Genomic DNA, 18,991 nt, shown 5'->3' with positions numbered 1-18,991 from the left:
AGGCTGTGTTCGTATCTAGCACCATTTATGTTGGAGATGGCCTCGCGGGGGTGGGGAGGAGCAGAGCGGCTGGTTTTGCTGTTAAGATTCTTCTGTGGGGTTCCACATGTGGGGGTGGGGGGGGGGGGCGGGGGGTTCGGAGGTGATGGGAGGTCGTGGGGGAGGAAGGGAGTGGGTGAGGAGGGAGGGAAGGATGTGAGTGGGTGGGGGTGGGGTGGAGGGTCATGGGGAGGATGTGGGTGTGGGGGGAGCGAATAAGGGGAAGTTGAAGATTCACAGGGCTTTCTTCGGCAGCGCCAGCGGGGGGGTGGGTGAGGGTGGGGGGGCAGGGTAGAACGTCGGGCTCCAGCTCTGTGCCGCTCCAGGTTCGGAACGTGCATGTGACAAAAGCACAATGAGGTTACAATGTTGTGATGCGGAGACGATTTCAGCCTTTTTTTTCTTCGGGTGATTTTTTTTGTCAAATTTCTTTGTGTTTTTTTTTTCCGAACATACGTTTGTGATCTGCCGAAGTCCTCTCTCTCTCTCTCTCTCTTTTTGGCGGCTCCGTTTACCCGGCAAAGCACACAGGTCCAATCTTGAAGCCAAACTTCTGGCCTGATTCTCCAAAGTCGTTGAACATGACATCGATGAAGGGCAGTTGCTCCACCTTCGGAGTGTTTATCTCTAATATCGTTTTCTGGTAGCCTTTCTTTGACTGGAAAAGAAAACAAAGACTGCGGTTTACGAGCTGCGCGGAGTAAGATAAGATCCTGCGCCCACTCTTACCTTTACCGGGCAGGGTGGGGGTGCTTTTTGGCCTTCTCTCTCTCCTGTAGACATTGACTCGCGTTGGGTGGGGAGCAGAACTCAACTACACTTTCCCTCCGCAACCCTCCCCATCTCTCCAAGTTGCCTCCACTTGGTCATATCTTTGAATGCAGAGGATGGAGCCCCCCCCTCCCCACCAATCAAAGTGCCCCAAAGATCCAACTTGCTCGCAGAACAGACCGGCCATCCCAAGCCGAGACCAAACCGGTCTGTGCAGCTCAGAGCTGCTGTTCCCTGTTGAGCCACGAGAGGGAAGTGCAACGCCAACAATCTCAGCTCATTTCAACAGTGTTGGGCTCTGCTGGTCCCACTTTAACTCTTGTTGGGTCAATTACATACCTACACTCCCTCCGGCGCCCACTCTCAGTGATAGGGCTTACATTTAAGAGCCTGCGCATTTAGAAGTGAGATCGGGACCCACTCGGGCGGTGAGTGGCCCCAGAGGGCAGGAGACAAAATCAGTTGCGACGCCCAAAAAGGAGATAGAGAGCTACTTGGGAAGTCAGGGATTAAAGAATAATCCTTGCATTTGACATAGTGCCTCATCACGTCTTCGAGACGTCTCAAAGCGCTTCACAGAATATACTGTAAAGTGAATTGACTGTGTATTTTGTTGCAGAAATGCAGCAGCCAATGGAGCACAGAATGTGGGCAAAAGGGATTAGAAGATCTCATGCAGTGTAACACTGTGACAGAGCAGCCCAGAGAGCTGAATGAATGGGCTCCTGCGGTTCCCAATCAGAGCTGGCTGAGCGAGGACTTACCGCACAGTCGTCAGCGATGGCCTGGATGTAGGGGTTGTTGTCGTAGGACATCTCCTCGTCGTTGGAGCCCAGGAAGCGGATGGCTTTGTCGTAGCTGTCAGTGGCCTCCTCGTACCAAGCCACGCTCTGGTGGCACACGTAACTGAGGTTCTGACTGGCGGACGCGCTCAGGAGTTTGAGGAATGTCATCTGCACCACCCCGATGGGGTAGCTGTCAGCGTCCACATAGGAGAGCTAATCACAGAGACAGGGACGGACAGAGAGAGAGAGAGAGAGAGAGAGAAAGAGAACTGGGCAGTGAAACTGGGAACAATGAACAGGCTCCAAACGCTGGGCCTGGAATTTACTCACAGTCACCTGAAGACACACTCCTTCCTGACTTCCACATTCAATGCTGAGCCAACTGGAGAGAAGCTGAGCCTGTTAGCCACGTGACTGACAAACCCCAAGTAAGCAGGACGGACGCTGGCTCATTGAGTCTTTCTGTGGTTGATGTTGACGACAGTGTCCTGGGCACACAGTCCCGTGGTCTATCATTTCACCCCCCCCCCCACCGACTGTCAATCAAGGAACGACTTTAATTGTATTAAATCCCCAGTGACACCTTGGATTATAGGTGTATTCGTGGGTTTAAGACGAGCAGATCTCCCCCCTCCTCAACCACCAGAAGCACTGACCACCCCCCTCACTATACTGTACTGGTCACAAATTCAATCTCCCATCACAGCAGACAAAAGTATTTGCATCTTGTCAGGGTGGAGGCTGAGACCAAGACAAAGGACACCTTGATCTGCTCCGTAAAGTCCCATCGCGGTACCTGTGGAATCTCAACACGTTAGAAAAAACAACCAACGGCCTTTACTGTAAAGCAACATCATTCACAGAGACATGGTCTCCATTCACTGCATTGCATTTCAGTGTCGAAAGGACAGACACTCCAAGGCAAAGTGCAATCTCGCTGTGAAATTACATTTAATGGCCCTTTTCTGGGCATCTAGTACAAAGCATCTGTGATGTCCATCTTAGAAACTAATTATAAACTAAACATTTTACCAACCGGCTTTCAGCATTCCTTGGTTTCCGCATTCTTTCCGGGACTCCTGGGAGTGAAGTACGACTGACCATGAAGAGAGAGTGCATGCAGGAGAGTGAGAGGAGGGGGAGAGCGAGAGGAGTGAGGGCAGAGGAGAGAGGGCGGGTGGGGGAAGAGGAAGGTAACAAAGTGATAGAGCAGGGTGGCTGCTGTACGAACCAGGAAACACAAAGCAAACCAACAGAAAGGCCTCAGTCTACGCTCGCTCTGCTCAGGCTCTCAGAATCTCAATTAGATGTCAACACTCCCTCTCCCGGGGCTGGGAGGAGTCAGGGTGACTACGTGGGAGTCTAACCTGCCTCAGGAATCAGGATTTGGCTGTATCTAAGCTCCCCCCGCCATCCCCCTGGCCCACAATGGGCTGAGCATCTCAGAATGTTACAGGTCATCAACTCTGTGCTGATTTTCTCCACATCTATAATCGCCCTTTAATCGTCTTTCCTTTTCAAGTATCTACTGAATTCCTTTTTAAGATAATTCCCAGACTCTCTCTCAACTCTGGTTAGTGCCAGAGGATTCCACATCCTCCCCTTCCCCCATGGTGTAGAGACATGTTTTCTAACCTCCCCTTTAATTCTTTCGTGGGATGATCTAAATTTTCTGCCTTCTCGTTCCTGACTGACCGGTCGAGCAGTCGGAATCGTCTCTCGCTCTTTACCCCGTCACAACCCTGCGATCGGCCCTTCGCCTCCTCGTCTCCAGAAAAAAAAACTAAAGCGTTCTCCTTATTTAAGGAACCTGCGATAACCGCCAGCAGGAGAGGTGCGGCATTCCGTGAGGTCACAGCAGTGCGGCCCGGGAAGCTGCTGGCACAGAGTGGAAGCGAAGGAGACGAAAGGCAGAGAAAGGGAGGAGGGGAAAGAGACAGATCAGAGCGACACCCACGGAGCTGCTCAGAGATTTATCCAACTTTCCACCAGCTGCTTCTGTGCATTTCACACTCGGCCTCTAAATAGTCACAGTTGGTTTCTGAGCCCTCAAACCCTCCCTTGATGACCTTCGTCCTGATGATTACTGCCCGTCTCCCATTGCTGACTGTCCAGGGTCAGTTCTATGGGCCCCGACTGCCCCTCACAAAGCCATTCGTCACCCCGGAGTCCCGGTGACGAGCGTTGACAGGGAATCCCAGCTGAGTCCACCCCCACTTTCAGGCAAGTGGAGGGGGAATCTTAACACTCAGCTATCACGTCCGGAGCTCGCTCCCGCTTTCCCTGCTCTCTCTCCGTTGTGACTGTGCTGGTGCTCACTCCCCCATTATAGCTCCCTAATCTAATCCCACCCCTCCTCTTTGTCCATCGTGTCTGTGCTCGTGCTCGCTCCCCCACTGGAGCTCTCTACTCTGATCCCATCCCCTGCTCTCTCTAGTTTTGTCGCTACCTGGGAAGGGGGTTGGTGGAGAGCAGTTCTTTGGCAATGAGCAAATGAGTGGGAGTGAGTCAGCAGAGTGGAGGATGCGTGAGAGAAGAAGAAGAGCATGGTGAGTGCCATGGAGGGAGGCTGACAGGAGTTAGCTACTTACCATTGCGCCTCGCTTGTACTGACTATACCATGTACCAGGCACCTCTTTGGGCCAACGAGCCATTTTGCTCTGTAAAATATGAGACCTGTTATAGACTAGAACAACAGGTTGCAAAGCTTACCAGTTTACCACGCTTGAATTCACTGAACCAGGAGCCTGGTATTTCCTTTGGCCAGCTGGTAATTCTAGCCTGGTGTGTGAGGCAGGGCGGAAAAAAACACAAAGAAAAAAAATTAAATTAATGCGAAAATAGAAACAATACGCACATTCCTGCCGCATGTCACGGCAAAGCTCTGAGGTCATCGCTCCACCACCTGCCAACTCCAAGTCTTTCACACAAACAGCTCAGAGTTAGAGATACCGATAAGAGTCTGATGACTCCCTGGACTCCCTGATCAGCCTGGACTCCCCATAGACTCTCTCCCCCTTCCCGATTCCCCATCCCCGATGACACCCCATTCTCCCTCACCTGACTCCCCATCCTCCGAGACCCTCTCATCCTCCCCGAATCCCCACCCCACTCCCCCAATACCCCATCTCCCTCCCAAATGATACTCCAACCCTCACCCCATTCCGCTCCCAGAAATGCCATCTTCCTGCCATTTTCATTGCACGTATAATACTGACACGTTTCAAAGCGCTTCGCAGCTTTTTGATGTAGTTGCCGTCAAGCACACTGACTATGTTTCTATGCAAACATGGCAGCCATTTTGTGGACAGCATGGTCACGCGCACACAGCCATCAAGTGAGTGATCAGTTATCTATCTGGGGGAACTGTCGGGACAGCAAACCAGCCAGGTGACACTCCCTCCTCTTTTCCGACAGTCGCGGGGACCTATAACATCTACCAGAACAGGGACAGGCAGGACCTGAGATTGACGTCTCACCCAAAGGACGGAGCCTCCGACAATGAGCTCCGAGCTCCCAACCAGTCTGTAACAAGTCGAGTCCCCGCTGTACTAAACGGGACGCCCTCAGGTCTAGAGTAAAGAGAAGTGTAGAACGCAGGCACTTACTCCCTCAGATTTCTTATCGGGGAAGATGCACGTCTCTCCTCCGGCTGTGAAGTTGCAGAAGACTTTGAAGGAATCTTTGGAACAGCCTTGGTTAGGATCGATCCAATAGTCACCTGTAGCGACAGAGAAGCAGAAATCTTCCTTTACTCTTCTTTATTGAGCTAATTCTTCCCACTTTGTAACTGAAGCCACGGCTGGCGTCCATTAAATACTAATACGTGACTGAGTCCTGCTTTCACTCGCTGCTTAATAACAATGATCAGGAGCCCTCTGTTACTATGGCACTGCCTCCTCCCCGCCCTCCCCACTGTATCAGGGTATCAGGACCCCACCTTCCCAGTTCAGGATGCCTTCAACCTCCCTCTTACGTTTTGGGATGCTCTCCACCCCACATTCTTCCTTGAAACAACAACAACAACAAATTGTTGGAAAGATATCCCAGGGCGCTGGACAATCAGGGGTTTTGGATCCGCTGGGAGTTGGGGTCAGAATGGGAGGAGGGCAATGGGGGACAGGGTAGGAGGTTGGCCAAAGGCACAGTCGAAGAGGAAGGTCTTCAGATGGGACTTGAAGGAGGCAAGAGAAGGGGTGAGGTAAAACAGAGTCCCGTCGTAAGAACAGAAGAACATAAGAAATACTAAACAAAAAAAAGACCAAGGTCCACCTAGTTCGCCTTCCACCTTCCTGGTGGTCCTATGCACTATATCCCATAATGTTATTTCCTAAAAAAATCAGTGGTGAAAGTCTCCATCAACAATCGGATGAATTGGTCTCATGCCCCCCTTGTGGAGGAATTAACTCCTTCAAATCCCAACAGGTTTTAACGGTATCGTTCCCAGCGGGATGGGAAAGGGGCCGGTAAAGATGGCCCTGTGCGAACGGCGTTCTGACTGGGAACGGAATGCCTCACTGCGGGATTCCCAAGGGATGGGGCGACTCGCATCCCATCTCTGGATGCATCCGACATTTGAAAGATTGTTTTGGAATCCTGTCGTCAGCTGCACATTTTGCACCTCAATATTTATCTGGTTTGACCCCATATCGGGAGAAATGCCCTCCTCCTTTCCAACAGTCGTGGGATCTTTAAGGTCCACCTGAATGGACAGACAGGACCTGGGCTTAATATCTTAAGGACATTGCAGTGCTCCATCTAGCACAGCACTGAATTGGCAGCCTGGAACTGTGAGCTCAAAGTGCTGACGAGGGTTTGTAACCCGCGACCTGTGACCCAGAGGCTGACACAAGATGTGGCTCCTCTCTCCACGAGCGGCCGTACCATCAGGGAAATCCGGGTGGCAGAGCTGCAGATCCTTGCAGGTACGCGCAGGGTTGTTCTGCGTGCCCATTGGGTGTTTCATTTGCTCGATCTCCAGTTTCAAGGAGTTCAGAGAGCCAAAGATCTCCTCCATGCCGTCAGCATAGTCCAGGTAATTGTCAGGATTCCCTCCGTCCAGGAATTGGCTGGCATCGATGGACCGCTTGGCTCTCTTTGAGGCTTGCATTGGGTAAGGCTGGATCACTTCTCCAGGAGGGCCCTTTAGGGGAAAAAAGGAACATTTTATTACCTTCGAATCTGACTCCAGACTATAATTGCACGGTATCCAGCTTTCAGGATAGACTATGCCAACTCTTGGCTTGCTTGACTTTCCAACTTCTTCCCTCCACGAGCTGCGCATCATCCAGAACTCTGCAGCTCAGGTCCTCTCCCGCACCAAGCTCCGTGATCCTATTCCGTTCAGCCTCACCCAACTCCATGGGCTTCCCCATCCCTCATAGGAGTGAGTTCAAGATCCTCAAATTCACTTTTAAATCCCTCCACAGGCTTGCCCCACTCTACCTTTGCGACCTTCTAAAATCCAACCAAACCACCGGTCCCTTGACTCAGCTTCACATCCCCTGCCCTGCCCGCCCCACCATCCACGGTCAAACTTCTCAGCATTTGCTACACCGTGGTGTGACTGTATATACATTGTTGGCAAACATGCTGAAGCTAAATTAGAGCGCGTGGGTGGAGCATTAATGCACAAGCTTTTCCATCGCATGAAGTGTCTCACTTACAGGTGGCCCAGCGGGACCGGGGATTCCTGTTTCACCTTTAGTACCAGTCGTACCCTATACACAAGAGAGGAATGAAACAGTCAGTAGGATAGGGACTGGGACAGGGATTACCTGACACATATTCTAGCTGCAAGGTGTTGGACACCTGTGTCCGTGTCGTTGACATCCAACCAGAGAGGCCCTTTTCTATCTCGTCCTTTCTCAGCTACTCAACAATTTAAGAACTCCCAAGATTGGACTTTGGTATCCCCCAAATTAAAACCACATCATTGTCTTTCTCGTCCCCACCCCCACAACCCACCCCGCCCGCCAATAAGCTACACATCTCCTCACTCAGAGGGTGGGGAGAATGTGGACTCCCACCTCACCAGGATGTTGTTTAAAATGGAAGCAGAGAGAAACCTGTGAAGCGAGGAGGGTAAAGGAATGTGGTGAAAAGATGGGGGAATGGGTTTAAAGATCTGCGGTGATCGAATAAACAGTCCAAAACGTCTGGATGGGCTGAATGGCCTCCTCCTGTTCCTATTTCCACCCATTTCAGCAATAGCCCTTCAGGATTTTACGTGTAATTCAAGGCAATGCTGATGACAGATCAGCCGGCCTGGCTCATCAGTGGGACTTGGAGAGCAGACAAGAGGATTCCTCTACTCGGCTCCCATTAACCCTGCAAGCCAAAGATAGAACAGGTAGGGTGCTCCTTGCTGGACAAGCAGTGGGAAAGCTTGCCAGGCAGTGCTTCCATGGCTGTAGGGTTTCAGCTGGTTAAACTCTAGCAAAGCACAATGAGATTCCCAAGCCTTGGCTCTCGCCAACCTGCAATTATACAATATTATCTGGAATTAGAAAGGTAGCGTCCATCTCTCCAGAGAGTGCACATTTCATTCCAGGCACAGGAACATTTCCAGATGTAGGCGTCGTACTGATTCAGAACGCTCAGTCTGGTTTGGAGAATCTTAAGCTCGGTGATGGGTTTCCACGTGTGTCCAAAAAAGATAATCGGCTGACCAAAAAGATGACATAACCCTGGATCAAGGTTCCTTGCTCAGCTCCCTGACCTCATTGCACAGTCACTGAGATAAAGAACCATCCTCATTGACCTCTGAACTCTTTCCAATGCCCCGGGGTCTTCCTTATCTCAGCGTTGATCACCTGATGCTGAATACCATCTGCACAATGTTGGCTGAGCAGCCATCAGATCATTGCGCACGGTTAAGCCTTCGGGTACAATCGAGCTGCCTCTTGGTTGCAACATGCAAACTTACATCGCTTGCTCTGAGACTGTTCAGCAAAGGTACTTACACTGGAGCCTTTGGAGCCTTTGGGACCAGGGGGGCCCTGTTGAGAGAGAAGATTCAAACATTAGTTGATAACAATGCTGTTTGAGCTCCAATGCAAAAGACATTACACAAGCGTTGGCGAGGGAGAACAGTTTTTACAGTGGGGGTGCTGAAACCCCTCTCTCCGCACTGTCGCCTCCCCTCACCCACCCACCCGCCACCTATAACCTCGCTACTGGTCAGAGCTGGTGTGATGATTTATCAGTGGCAAAGGTTATAGGGCGTTGGGTGGGTGGGTGGGCTTGTGACAGTGCAGGAAGGCATGACAGCCCGAGGAGTGGCTCGGAGGTATGACGGGGGGATCTGGTGGGGGTGGGGGGGCACTGTCTGGGTGGCGCGGGGGGGGGGGGGGGGGGGCGGGAGAAGATTTGAGGAGAGTCAGGGAGTTTCTGGGGGAGGGGATGTACCCAGACCTGCTCTGTGGCAGTACCTTGAGGTCGGGCTATTCCATTCTCCTCGCTGTGGTCGAGATGGCCAATGGCGGCCATTTACTTTGTGTAAGCCGATTGAGTGCCCAGTCCTGTGGTACCCACTGCCACGCTTGCTGTGCCAGACTCGCGCCACAATCCCAGGCCCTGACCTCACTCCCCCCGCCCCACCCCTCGCACCATGCTGCCCTACCCTCAGAACTCCTCAATGCCACGCCTATTACACCCAAGGAGCTTCACAACGTAAAATGAGGGGAACAAATTCATCCAGAGGTTGAGGCTAACTTTTCTGGAGAGGAAGAAATAGTCTTTATTACTTACAGGCAAGCCAGGTGGGCCGGGAGGTCCAAGAGGGCCGGAGGGGCCATGGACACCCTGTGGGAAGCACAAACGGATAGTGTGTTTGGTGTTAATCTGTTCAGTACCACATAGCATCACGCTTTAAACTAATAATAATCCTCCGTCATGCTTAAACTGGTAATAGTCCTCCGTCACGCTTAAACTAATAATAATCCTCTTGTCTAATCCAGCGCCTACGGCATTGAGACCTCTCTAAGCACTTCACAGGGAATCGCTGTCAAGTGCAGTAATTGTGTATTTTGTGGGCAAATGAGGCAGCCAATTTGCACTAAAAAAAATGTCCCACAGACAGCCATGAAGTGAACGACAAATTAATCTGTAGAGTTGTTGGCCAGGACACTGGGAGAGACTCGCTTCCCTGTTCCAAAACGATTTTTAACGTCCACCTAAACAGGTAGACGGGACTTTGGTTTATCAATCTCACCCGAAGGTCGGTACCTCTGACAGTGCAGCGCTAGAGTCAGCCTAAACTGTGAGTTCACAGTCCCGAGGTGGGGCTTGAACTCGCAACGGTCTGAGCCAGGCTGAGATCTGTAATCTATTTAGTGCTGGAAATACTTAACCTCGGGCGCTGGCAGCATCAGCCTGCACAGCTGCACATTCAACCTCACTAAGCCAGTCAGGAACCTGGGTGTCTTGTTTGACCCCGAACTGTCCTTTCTCCCCCATATCTGCTCCATGACTGGCACTGCCTACCACCACCTCCGCAACATTGCCAGACTCCGCCACTGTCTCACCCCTCAGGCTGCCCAAACCCTCACCCATGCATTCGTCACATCAAAGCTCGAAGATGGAAACTCCCTCCTCATCGGCCTTCCCAACTGTTCCCTTCACAAGCTGCAGATCATCCAAAACTCTGCAGCTCATGTATTCTCTCGCACCAGGCTCCGTGACCCCATCACTCCCACCCTCGTCCGACTCCACTGGCTCCCCATCCCTCAGAGCATCGAATTCAAGATCCTAGTCCTCACTTTCAAGGCCATCCATGGCCTTTCCCCCTCCTACCTCTCTGACCTGCTGACTCTCTTCCAACCTGCCCGTTCCCTTCGTTCAGCGGGCTCCAGCCTGCTCCATTGGTGGCCGGGTTTTCACCCTCTCTGCCCCACACACTCTTGGAACTCCATCCCAGTCCCTTCAGCTCACTTCCTCCCTTGCCTCCTTCGAGGCCAGTCCCAAGACCCTCCTCTTCGATAGTGCCTTCAGTCGCCCTCCCACCTCTCTGCCTTCCCTCAACCTTACACCACCCCTCCCCCATGCTCGGGTCCTGACCTCTGACTGTCCAGCACCTTGGGACATCCTCCCGAAGTGAAAATAAATGTAATTTGTTGTTGTTGTTAACATCAAGTAGGGCTGCAAGCCTGTTTGTGATCATGGAAGTGAACATTTTTTTTTAAAGAGACGGTACGAAGCGTGCAAGTGTCGGCGACGATCACAATTGGTTGTTCAGACCTTACCGTGTCTCCTTTATGACCTCCCAATCCCTGAGGACCTGGGAGACCTCGGTCACCCTTCTCACCCTGCTCTCCAGGAGGCCCGATTAAACCGATTAGACCAGGGTGTCCCTGTAACACACACACACACACAAAACCATTACCCCATGCAGCATAGACATGGGAAGACATCACAAGAGTTTGGTGTAACCCAGACACCCACACCAGAACCAGGTTACTGGTGCACATGGACACAAACTGGGTGGACAAATCACACTTGATCCACGCGGAGAGAAAATCTCCCGCAGCCTCTAGAGAGGACAAGGCTTTCCAAGGCTGGCCACAGCCAGGACGTCTTCATTATAAAGAGCCTCAGGGAAGCCCGACCTCACTTATAACACGGGTGTCTGTGGACCCGTGGTTACCGAAGTGTGGGATGCTTCCGGCTTCCGACAGGAAACCAAGGTTTTTCCGCACGTACCTGGTCAACCTGACAACCTGGAAGTAGGTTACACTTACTGAAATGGTTCTCAACATTATCTTATAAGAAGGTCGTCATGTGTCTTGGCGCTCCACTTTGGGAAGGTCATTGAGGTCACGGAGAGGGTGCAGGGGAGGTTCACTCAAATCCCAGTGCGAGAGGTTTTTACTTACGAGAAGCGGGAGAAACTGGGGCTCTTTTGACTGGAACAGAAAAGGCCGAGAGGAAACCCGGCCGAGGTGTTGAGGGTTGTGTGGGGTGGGGGGAGACTAAACCTAATGACCCAGAGATGAGATGCTACCAAGTGGGACTACAGGGGTATGGTACACACTGAGACAATACACAATGACACAAGGCACCATCTGCTATAAAACCACTGGGACTACCATCATGTCACATACCTTCTCTCCCTTAGGACCAGGATCTCCTTTGAGGCCTGGCAATCCAGGGGGACCCTTAAACAGGGAAACACACAGACTTTAGTGTTGGAGTCACTCGCTGAAATCAACAATCAAAGTGTCAGAAGTTGTTTTGTTACAAACCATTGGGCCGGGAGGACCCGTGGGACCCGAAGAGCCTGGCAAGCCTTGTTCACCCTAGAGCGAAGACAAGAACGAGAAGGATTTGGTGAGTGACTGAAGGCGTCAATTACTGAGAGGAACAGATTCAAATTGTGGCTTGTTTCTTCCATTTGCGACTCACCACAGGGCCTGGGATTCCTCGGAGACCTTCTGGGCCTGGCTTGCCCGGTGAGCCCTGTGGACCGACCGGGCCTGTTTTACCAGGAGGACCTTCATGACCAGTGTCACCCTGCGGACAACGAGATACAAGAGGGTCAGCAAATAACCAACCTATTCACACACACACACGCACTGATACTGAAAGACACATCATTAGGAAGATGACTTTCATACCTTAGCTCCTTTCTCTCCCTCTCTCCCTTCAGGGCCGAGTAGACCAGTCGGACCCTAGAAAAGACAACGGCAAAATGGTGTAGAAGGACGCAGATATGGCGGGGTTATTTACCATGATAATGGACACGTGTCTAGCATCGCATGGATTGGGCTGCACATATGCCAATGCCCAGAGCAGTGCTGATGTTTTCTGTGTCCCCTAGTGTGGAGTTAGTGAATCCATTGAAGGGCCAGAAACAATAATGCTAATAATCCCTGCATTTGATACAATGACTACAACAACAAAATGTCTCGGCGTTTTTTAGGCAATTGATGTCAAGTGCAGTGTCTGTGTGTATTTATGCGCAAATACAGGCAGACATTTTGCATAGTCTCACAAACAGCCAATTAAATCATTGACCAATTTTATCTGTGGGATTGTTAGCCAGGCCGTTGGGGGGATGGAGAAACTTGTTTCTCTTTTCTAACATATCTTCTTCAATGTGCACCTGAACAGGCAGATAGATGAAAGCTGGGTTTAACGCCTCATCTGAAGGACAGTGCCTCAGACAATGCAGTGCTCCCCCAAAACTGCACTGGAGTTTCAGCCCGGATTGTAAGCTTCTGACCCAGAGGCATGAGCTTGAACAACTGAGCCAAGCCACGGTCATCATAATAATCCTTGCATTTGATATAAAAGCTGTTCACGTGTTTGAGACGTGGCAAAGCACTTCACAGAATATACTGAAGATTGAATTGACTGTATATTTGGTGGGCGAAATGCGGCAGCCAATTATGCACAGCAGTGTCCCACAAACAGTTGTGGATGGAGCGATCAAATTTTTTTTAATGGATTATTACCCCCAGAAAAACGATCCTTCAATCGACTAACAATTGGGTTCCTTCTCATTGCTAGGTAAACAGAGGTGTGTGGGGTAAGGAAACTTGCCTACCATTTCGCCCTGCCCCGGAATCGAACCCAGGCCCTCTCTCTTGCGAGGCGAGTTCTCTAACCAATCCGCTACAGAACTCCACATGGTACTGATGCAGTGTCGACACTTACCCTCTTACCCTGGGGCCCAGGAGGACCAGGCTCACCAGTGGGACCAGGAGAACCCTGGAAAGAAAAAGCATGATGGTGAGCTCTTCAATCGGACACCTTCAAACAAGCGTTGTTTGTGTCACAGAACGGTGCACTAGAAAGTATGGTGACGGTGTTGTGTGGCCACACATTGTTACTGGGTTACTTTTGGTGAGATCCCCTCATCGCAACAACAACAACAACTCACATCCTTCGTAGGACAACGTCGTGAGCAGATCTCAGAGACAATGTCAGGTGCTGAGCAAGGGAGGAGGGGTAGATGACTTAGGTAGGTTTTTAGGTGGGATCTAAACACAGACAGAGAGGGGACTGGGCGGAGGGCTAGAATCATAGAATCATAGAATTATACAGCACAGAAGGAGGCCATTTGGCCCATGGTCTGTGCTGGCTCTTTGAAAAGAGCTATCCAATTCAATCCCACTCCCCCGCTCTTTTCCCATAGCCCTGCAAACTTGTCCTCCACAAATAATTATCTATTTCTCTCTTAAAAGTTGTTATCGAATCGGCTTCCACCATCCTTTCAGGCAATGCATTCCAGGCTAGAGGGCTGGGACACTAATGGTGGGGGTGGAATTATTCACTTACCGTCTGACCAGGTTCACCATCTTCACCCTTGTCACCGAGAGGTCCATCTTGACCCTGGGGGAACAGGGCAGGGTTAGAACAGACACATGGGGAGAATTTACACCTGAGTCTAGATTTACGTTATTAACGTAGCATTTCAGAAAGTGCAGAATTTGACAAATTGTTGAATTCCGTATTATAATCCATGCATTTGATACAGCTCCTCATCACGTCTCAAAGCGTTTCACAGAATACACTGCGAAAGTGAATTGACTGTATATTTTGTGGGCGAAACGCGGCAGCCAATTGCGCGAGGCAGTGTCCCACAAATAGTCACGGATTGAGTGTAACTTAGCTTTGAAGTCCGCTTTCTGCAGCTCCTAAAAGAATTTACAATCCAGTCAACGAGATTACCAGAGCGTCACCAATCTTTAACGTCCAACGAACAGGCAGATGACACTTCAGTTTAATATCACATCCAAATTGATTCTGACAAGGCAGTGCTCCCCCAACATTGCACTGGAGCATCAGCCAAGACTGTGAGCACCAGATAGTTTAAGGTCTCACCTGTGGGACTTGGTTTTAGTTTTGAACCGAAAAGTTAATAATTACACGTGAAGTGCAGAACGCTGCCTAGATGGGTGCGTTTAGAAGTAAGGCTGCAGCCTACTCAGGTGGGACATGCACACACAGACACACCCGAGCGCTTCCAATCGCAAGTTCTTATTTAATTCTTATGGAAAAAAGGTGCGAGGGTGTTCTTACAGGAGGACCAGACTCTCCAGGGGGTCCTGGGTCGCCGGGGAAGCCAACCGGACCCTAGAGAAGGAAGAGATTAAAACACGAGTGTTAAGATTCTTAAGCTCCATCAGTTCACGAATGTACGACTCGTACTCATAACAGGACGTTTCACAAACGGAACTGGCGGGTGGGTGAATGGAGCAGGAGGAGATGACGGAGGTCGGGAGGGCGTGAGAACGTGAAGGGTCCTGAAAATTTTATAGTCAGTCCACTCTCCGCATTAGTCTAATCTCTGAACCACTTTCTCCCTGCGGTCGTTGCAACTCCGAGACCTGAGCCAGGGAGACATACCAGAGCAGAGAACGCACGACTGGGTAGGGGGTGAGAGAACTCCGGCAAACTTTCCGCACTTGGAACAGAATTTGTTATCTGTTATCAGTCACGTTCCTCGTGCTAATTAAGAGAAGTTCGATAGCTACCACTAGGTGGAGCACCTTCTCCACTCAGTGGAATGAGGCCAAAGCCTCACCAGATCCATTGGAGGCCAGAGGATGACTTAGAAAAGTTATTTCTGGGCCAGGAACAGCACAGATCTCACCCATCATCGGCTGTTCAGGCCCCAGAGCAAATAGTACTGGTGAGAGGTCACCCCAATAACTATAAATTGCAGTAAAAGAAAATCAGCCGTGAAAAACAATGGCTGTCAAGAAAGCTGGAGCAGAGCATCGAGGTACTGCCACCTACTGGGAGTTATTCAGCGCTCCTTAATTAACACAAGGAACGTTAAGATCCCTAAAGTAACCCTTCATTTTAGGTCTAAAAATATATTTAAATTTTCTTCTAATTTTCTCTCCACTAGCACACGCCTCTCCACCCCCAGCCTGGCCTCCTCTCTGGCCCCGGTCTGGCCTCTCTGCCCCTAACCTGGCCTCCTCTTGCTGGGGTGGGGTTCCACAGGCGGGATGTCCTTTGCTGTCCACTGCATCATCACCCACCCCCGATCACCCAGCCCACCCCCGAGGGGACGTGGCCAGAATTGGGATTAGAACAAACAGTTTTGTTGAAGAAGTAATAGTAACCCTTATATAATCTTTACATTTGATCCAGTGCCTTTCATGTCAGGAGGACGACTCATTGGGGATTATCCAAACATTGGTCTACAAAATACAGGATTTATTGTAAAGTATAGAGTCTATGTTTTGTAGGCAAACACGGCAGCCAATTTGCACACAATAAAATCCCACAAACAGCTGTGAAGTGAATGACCAATGTTTGGATAATCTCAAATGTGTCTATTTGTGTTCTTATGGATTGAACGGCATTAGAGCGGGTGAGGAACAGGATGAGCAGAGTGAAAGATGGCCCCGGAATCAGTTCTTGTACTCACAGGGCTGCCCTTTGGACCATCGTCACCGGGAGGTCCTTTAGGCCCTGGAGGACCAGCAGAACCAGAAGGTCCAGCCTCACCTTTCTCTCCTCGCTCTCCTTTGGGACCCTGCAGAGAAGAAAGGAAGGAAAGAAAGAAAGAAAGAAAACTTCAGCAAGTCATCAGATCAGCCGAGACTCCAAACAAGCCCCACTCAGAAAAGGGCAGCTCAGCAACCAAACTTCAGTCAAAGGTCACATCACATCCCCGTCAAAGGTCACATCTTTGTTTATCAATAGGGATCACCAACCTCAGACACTCTTACACACACACAGAGCTAGGATAACAGGAACACCATGAGGCTGGGACCATGACACTTCAAAAGGAATTGGATAAACATTGAAAACGGGGAATATAAAAGTGCTCTTGGAGAGAACAAGAATTTGGCTCAGAGGATAGAATGGCAGTGCGGCTGAGCTTGCACAAGTCCCGTCTCGATGGCTGTCGTCTCTTATGGCTGTATCCAACTCATGCACTGAAAGATGGAGAGAAGCTGTGTCTGGGAGATGAAGAGGATGCTTCTATGGTGTCATGAGGGAGGGATGGGCAGGACTGGGACACAGAGCGTCAATGGATGAACACTGTCTGGGGTGGGCTGGGAAGTACAGCCGTCCTATGTTAGTTGAGTGGATGGGGCGGGTGGAGAGGAATATAAACCAGGATAAACCGTTTCTGTTAAATACCAATGGCGGGAAGGGCCCTTCACGTTACCTTGAGTCACAAGACAGACAGAAATTAATAACAATCAAAGATTGGGGACGATGATCCGGAAATAGTCTCGTATATTACATAGAATGTAGTTACAGAAACAAACCCGGCAACTAATCTGTGCCAGTGACGTACAGGAACATTGAGGATGAGTATGGATTGGAAGGTTAAAGAGGCGGATAATGCTGGGATAACTCTGCATGCACTCAGGAGAAGACATGGGTTTCTCGTATGATGCTCTCATGCTTTGGGAACAAAAGTAAGAGGCCTTTTCATCGTTCCCCACTCGTACCACAAAGCCAAATACTTACCGGAAACCCAATGTCCCCAGGAGGGCCAGGTGCGCCTGATTCACCGGAGTCTCCCTGTGGGAGCACAGAACCAACGATTAATATGTTATGTTACTGAGAAACATAAAGTTATTGAGAACTTATTCACACTATGGGTATGTCCAAGCACTGCACCTTCCAGTCAGATAACAACATTCCTTGCATTTGTTGCTGAAGTGTCTAGGAATGTCTGGGACTGCAGTGAATGCATCCCTGAAGGGAAACGGGAAAGCTTCCAATTTGAACATAGCAACGTCCCACAGAGAGCCAGAGAGCGAGTGACTAATTTTATCTGGGGAATTGCTGGTCTGGACACCAGGAGAAAGAAACTCCCTTCTATTTTCCAACAGTGTTCCAGGTTCATTAATGTCCACCTGTACAGTCACGCACAGGACCTCGGTTTAATGTCTCATCCAAAGTACAGCACCTCCAGCAACACAGCACTCCCCCAGTACTGCACTAGGGTGCCGGCCTGGACTGCGAGCTTAAAGTCATAGGGGCTTGGACCCACACTTTCTGACCCAGAGGCAAGAACGCATGGCTGAGGCAGGCTGCTGGACGAGAATGGAGAGATACATTTATTTTCTCAGAGGATTAAGCAGAGGTTTCCAGTAACATCCTCGTGTGTGACAACAGACCCCTGGTGTTGGCAAGAGATTTCACTACAGTTGTATTGCCACCCCCGATCCTGTCCTCACCACAGTCTCCCCACATACAGTGTGGGTGGGCGGGAGTGTCTGTGGGTAGTGATCAGGAGTGGGGAAACCTAGCTGATATCCCCCCCACCCCCTGACCCAGGCAGCATTGAGGCCAATTGTACCCTGACTCAGCACAGCGTGGGGCATGTAGGCCGAGCATCTCTATGTGGCTCAGCTACTGACTGGATAAAGCTGCTGATCTATTGAAGGAGGGATTAGGCACTAATAATAACAATAATAATAATAATAAACCTTGCATTTGAAATAGGGCCTTAGGACGTCGTTGAGACATCTTAAAGCGCTTCACAGAATATACTGTAAAGTAAACAGATAGATTTTGTGGGAGAAATGCGATAGCCAATTGTGCACAGCAACGTCCCACAAACAGTCGTGGATTGAGTGCCTGAATTATTATCCTTTTTTGAAGGGATTACCACCCCCTTAAGACTCACCTTCTCTCCCACTGCTCCGGGATTTCCGATTCCTCCAGCAGGACCTTGAGGTCCCTGCAAGGCAAAAGGGATATGTTAGCGAGGAATGAAGCACTGACCACTTTAAACACTGCCATTTTGTAATGACTAGACACAGATGATGAGAGGAAAGAGCTGTGAGGAGAGGCTGGAGAGGTTAGGACTTGAAATGGCCTGGGATATGTGGCAGCAGAATGTGGAAGTGAGTATAAACCCCGGGAATGGTGATCTGGAGTCAAGGTAATGAGTGAAACGTATGAAGAGGTGATTAAGCTGCAGTCTCCTTGAGTCCCACGATTATTACAGTCTGGTCAGAGGACGGACCTTTGCTTGTCCGTCACCCGTGAAGTTATCTGTGGAGTACATGTAGGGTGGACACAGCCCAGGCGACCGATATAAGCAAAGTGGCCTTTAATTTATCCGTCCAGTGACTCGGAGAGGCACTGGGAGGGAGCTGCCAATCCATGTTTCTTACATGGTATCATTTCTCAATGAAGGATCGGAAACTGCTCACAAACAAACAACAAACAGTATGTATTCAGCTCCGTTCACAGCAGGACAGCAGGACGAGCGCTGTTAGTAGGACAGCACACAGAGCGCTTTGCAGATCGGACTGGCAGCCCCAGCATGGTGAGTCATAGTGGGGGAATAGGCAGGAGGTGACTGAAGGGATAGTCAAAGAGGTAGGTTTTGAAATGGGCTTTAAAAGCAGAGAGGGAGGGGAGTGGAGAGATTCAGGGAAAGTAGAGTTCCAGACAGTGGG

General features: G+C 50.3%; 1 protein-coding gene across 1 annotated transcript in view; it reads right to left on the bottom strand.

Moving 5' to 3' along the window:
* Positions 1-216: 216 nt before the first annotated feature.
* Positions 217-18,991, bottom strand: part of col5a1 (procollagen, type V, alpha 1) — a 97,001-nt gene continuing 78,226 nt past the window's right edge. The window contains 19 exon segments of the mRNA XM_042337178.1: positions 217-697; positions 1,575-1,808; positions 4,308-4,376; positions 5,204-5,316; positions 6,480-6,738; positions 7,262-7,315; positions 8,561-8,596; positions 9,348-9,401; positions 10,841-10,948; positions 11,699-11,752; positions 11,840-11,893; positions 12,000-12,107; positions 12,212-12,265; positions 13,254-13,307; positions 13,878-13,931; positions 14,622-14,675; positions 15,985-16,092; positions 17,043-17,096; positions 18,211-18,264. Of these exon segments, the coding sequence (XP_042193112.1) occupies positions 551-697; positions 1,575-1,808; positions 4,308-4,376; positions 5,204-5,316; positions 6,480-6,738; positions 7,262-7,315; positions 8,561-8,596; positions 9,348-9,401; positions 10,841-10,948; positions 11,699-11,752; positions 11,840-11,893; positions 12,000-12,107; positions 12,212-12,265; positions 13,254-13,307; positions 13,878-13,931; positions 14,622-14,675; positions 15,985-16,092; positions 17,043-17,096; positions 18,211-18,264 (1,722 nt within the window). The 3' untranslated portion in view covers positions 217-550.

The sequence above is a fragment of the Callorhinchus milii genome, unplaced genomic scaffold (assembly GCF_018977255.1).
Source record: "Callorhinchus milii isolate IMCB2004 unplaced genomic scaffold, IMCB_Cmil_1.0 Scaffold8, whole genome shotgun sequence".
In the NCBI taxonomy this organism is placed as follows: domain Eukaryota; kingdom Metazoa; phylum Chordata; class Chondrichthyes; order Chimaeriformes; family Callorhinchidae; genus Callorhinchus; species Callorhinchus milii.
This window is presented reverse-complemented; position numbering and strand designations above follow the sequence as displayed.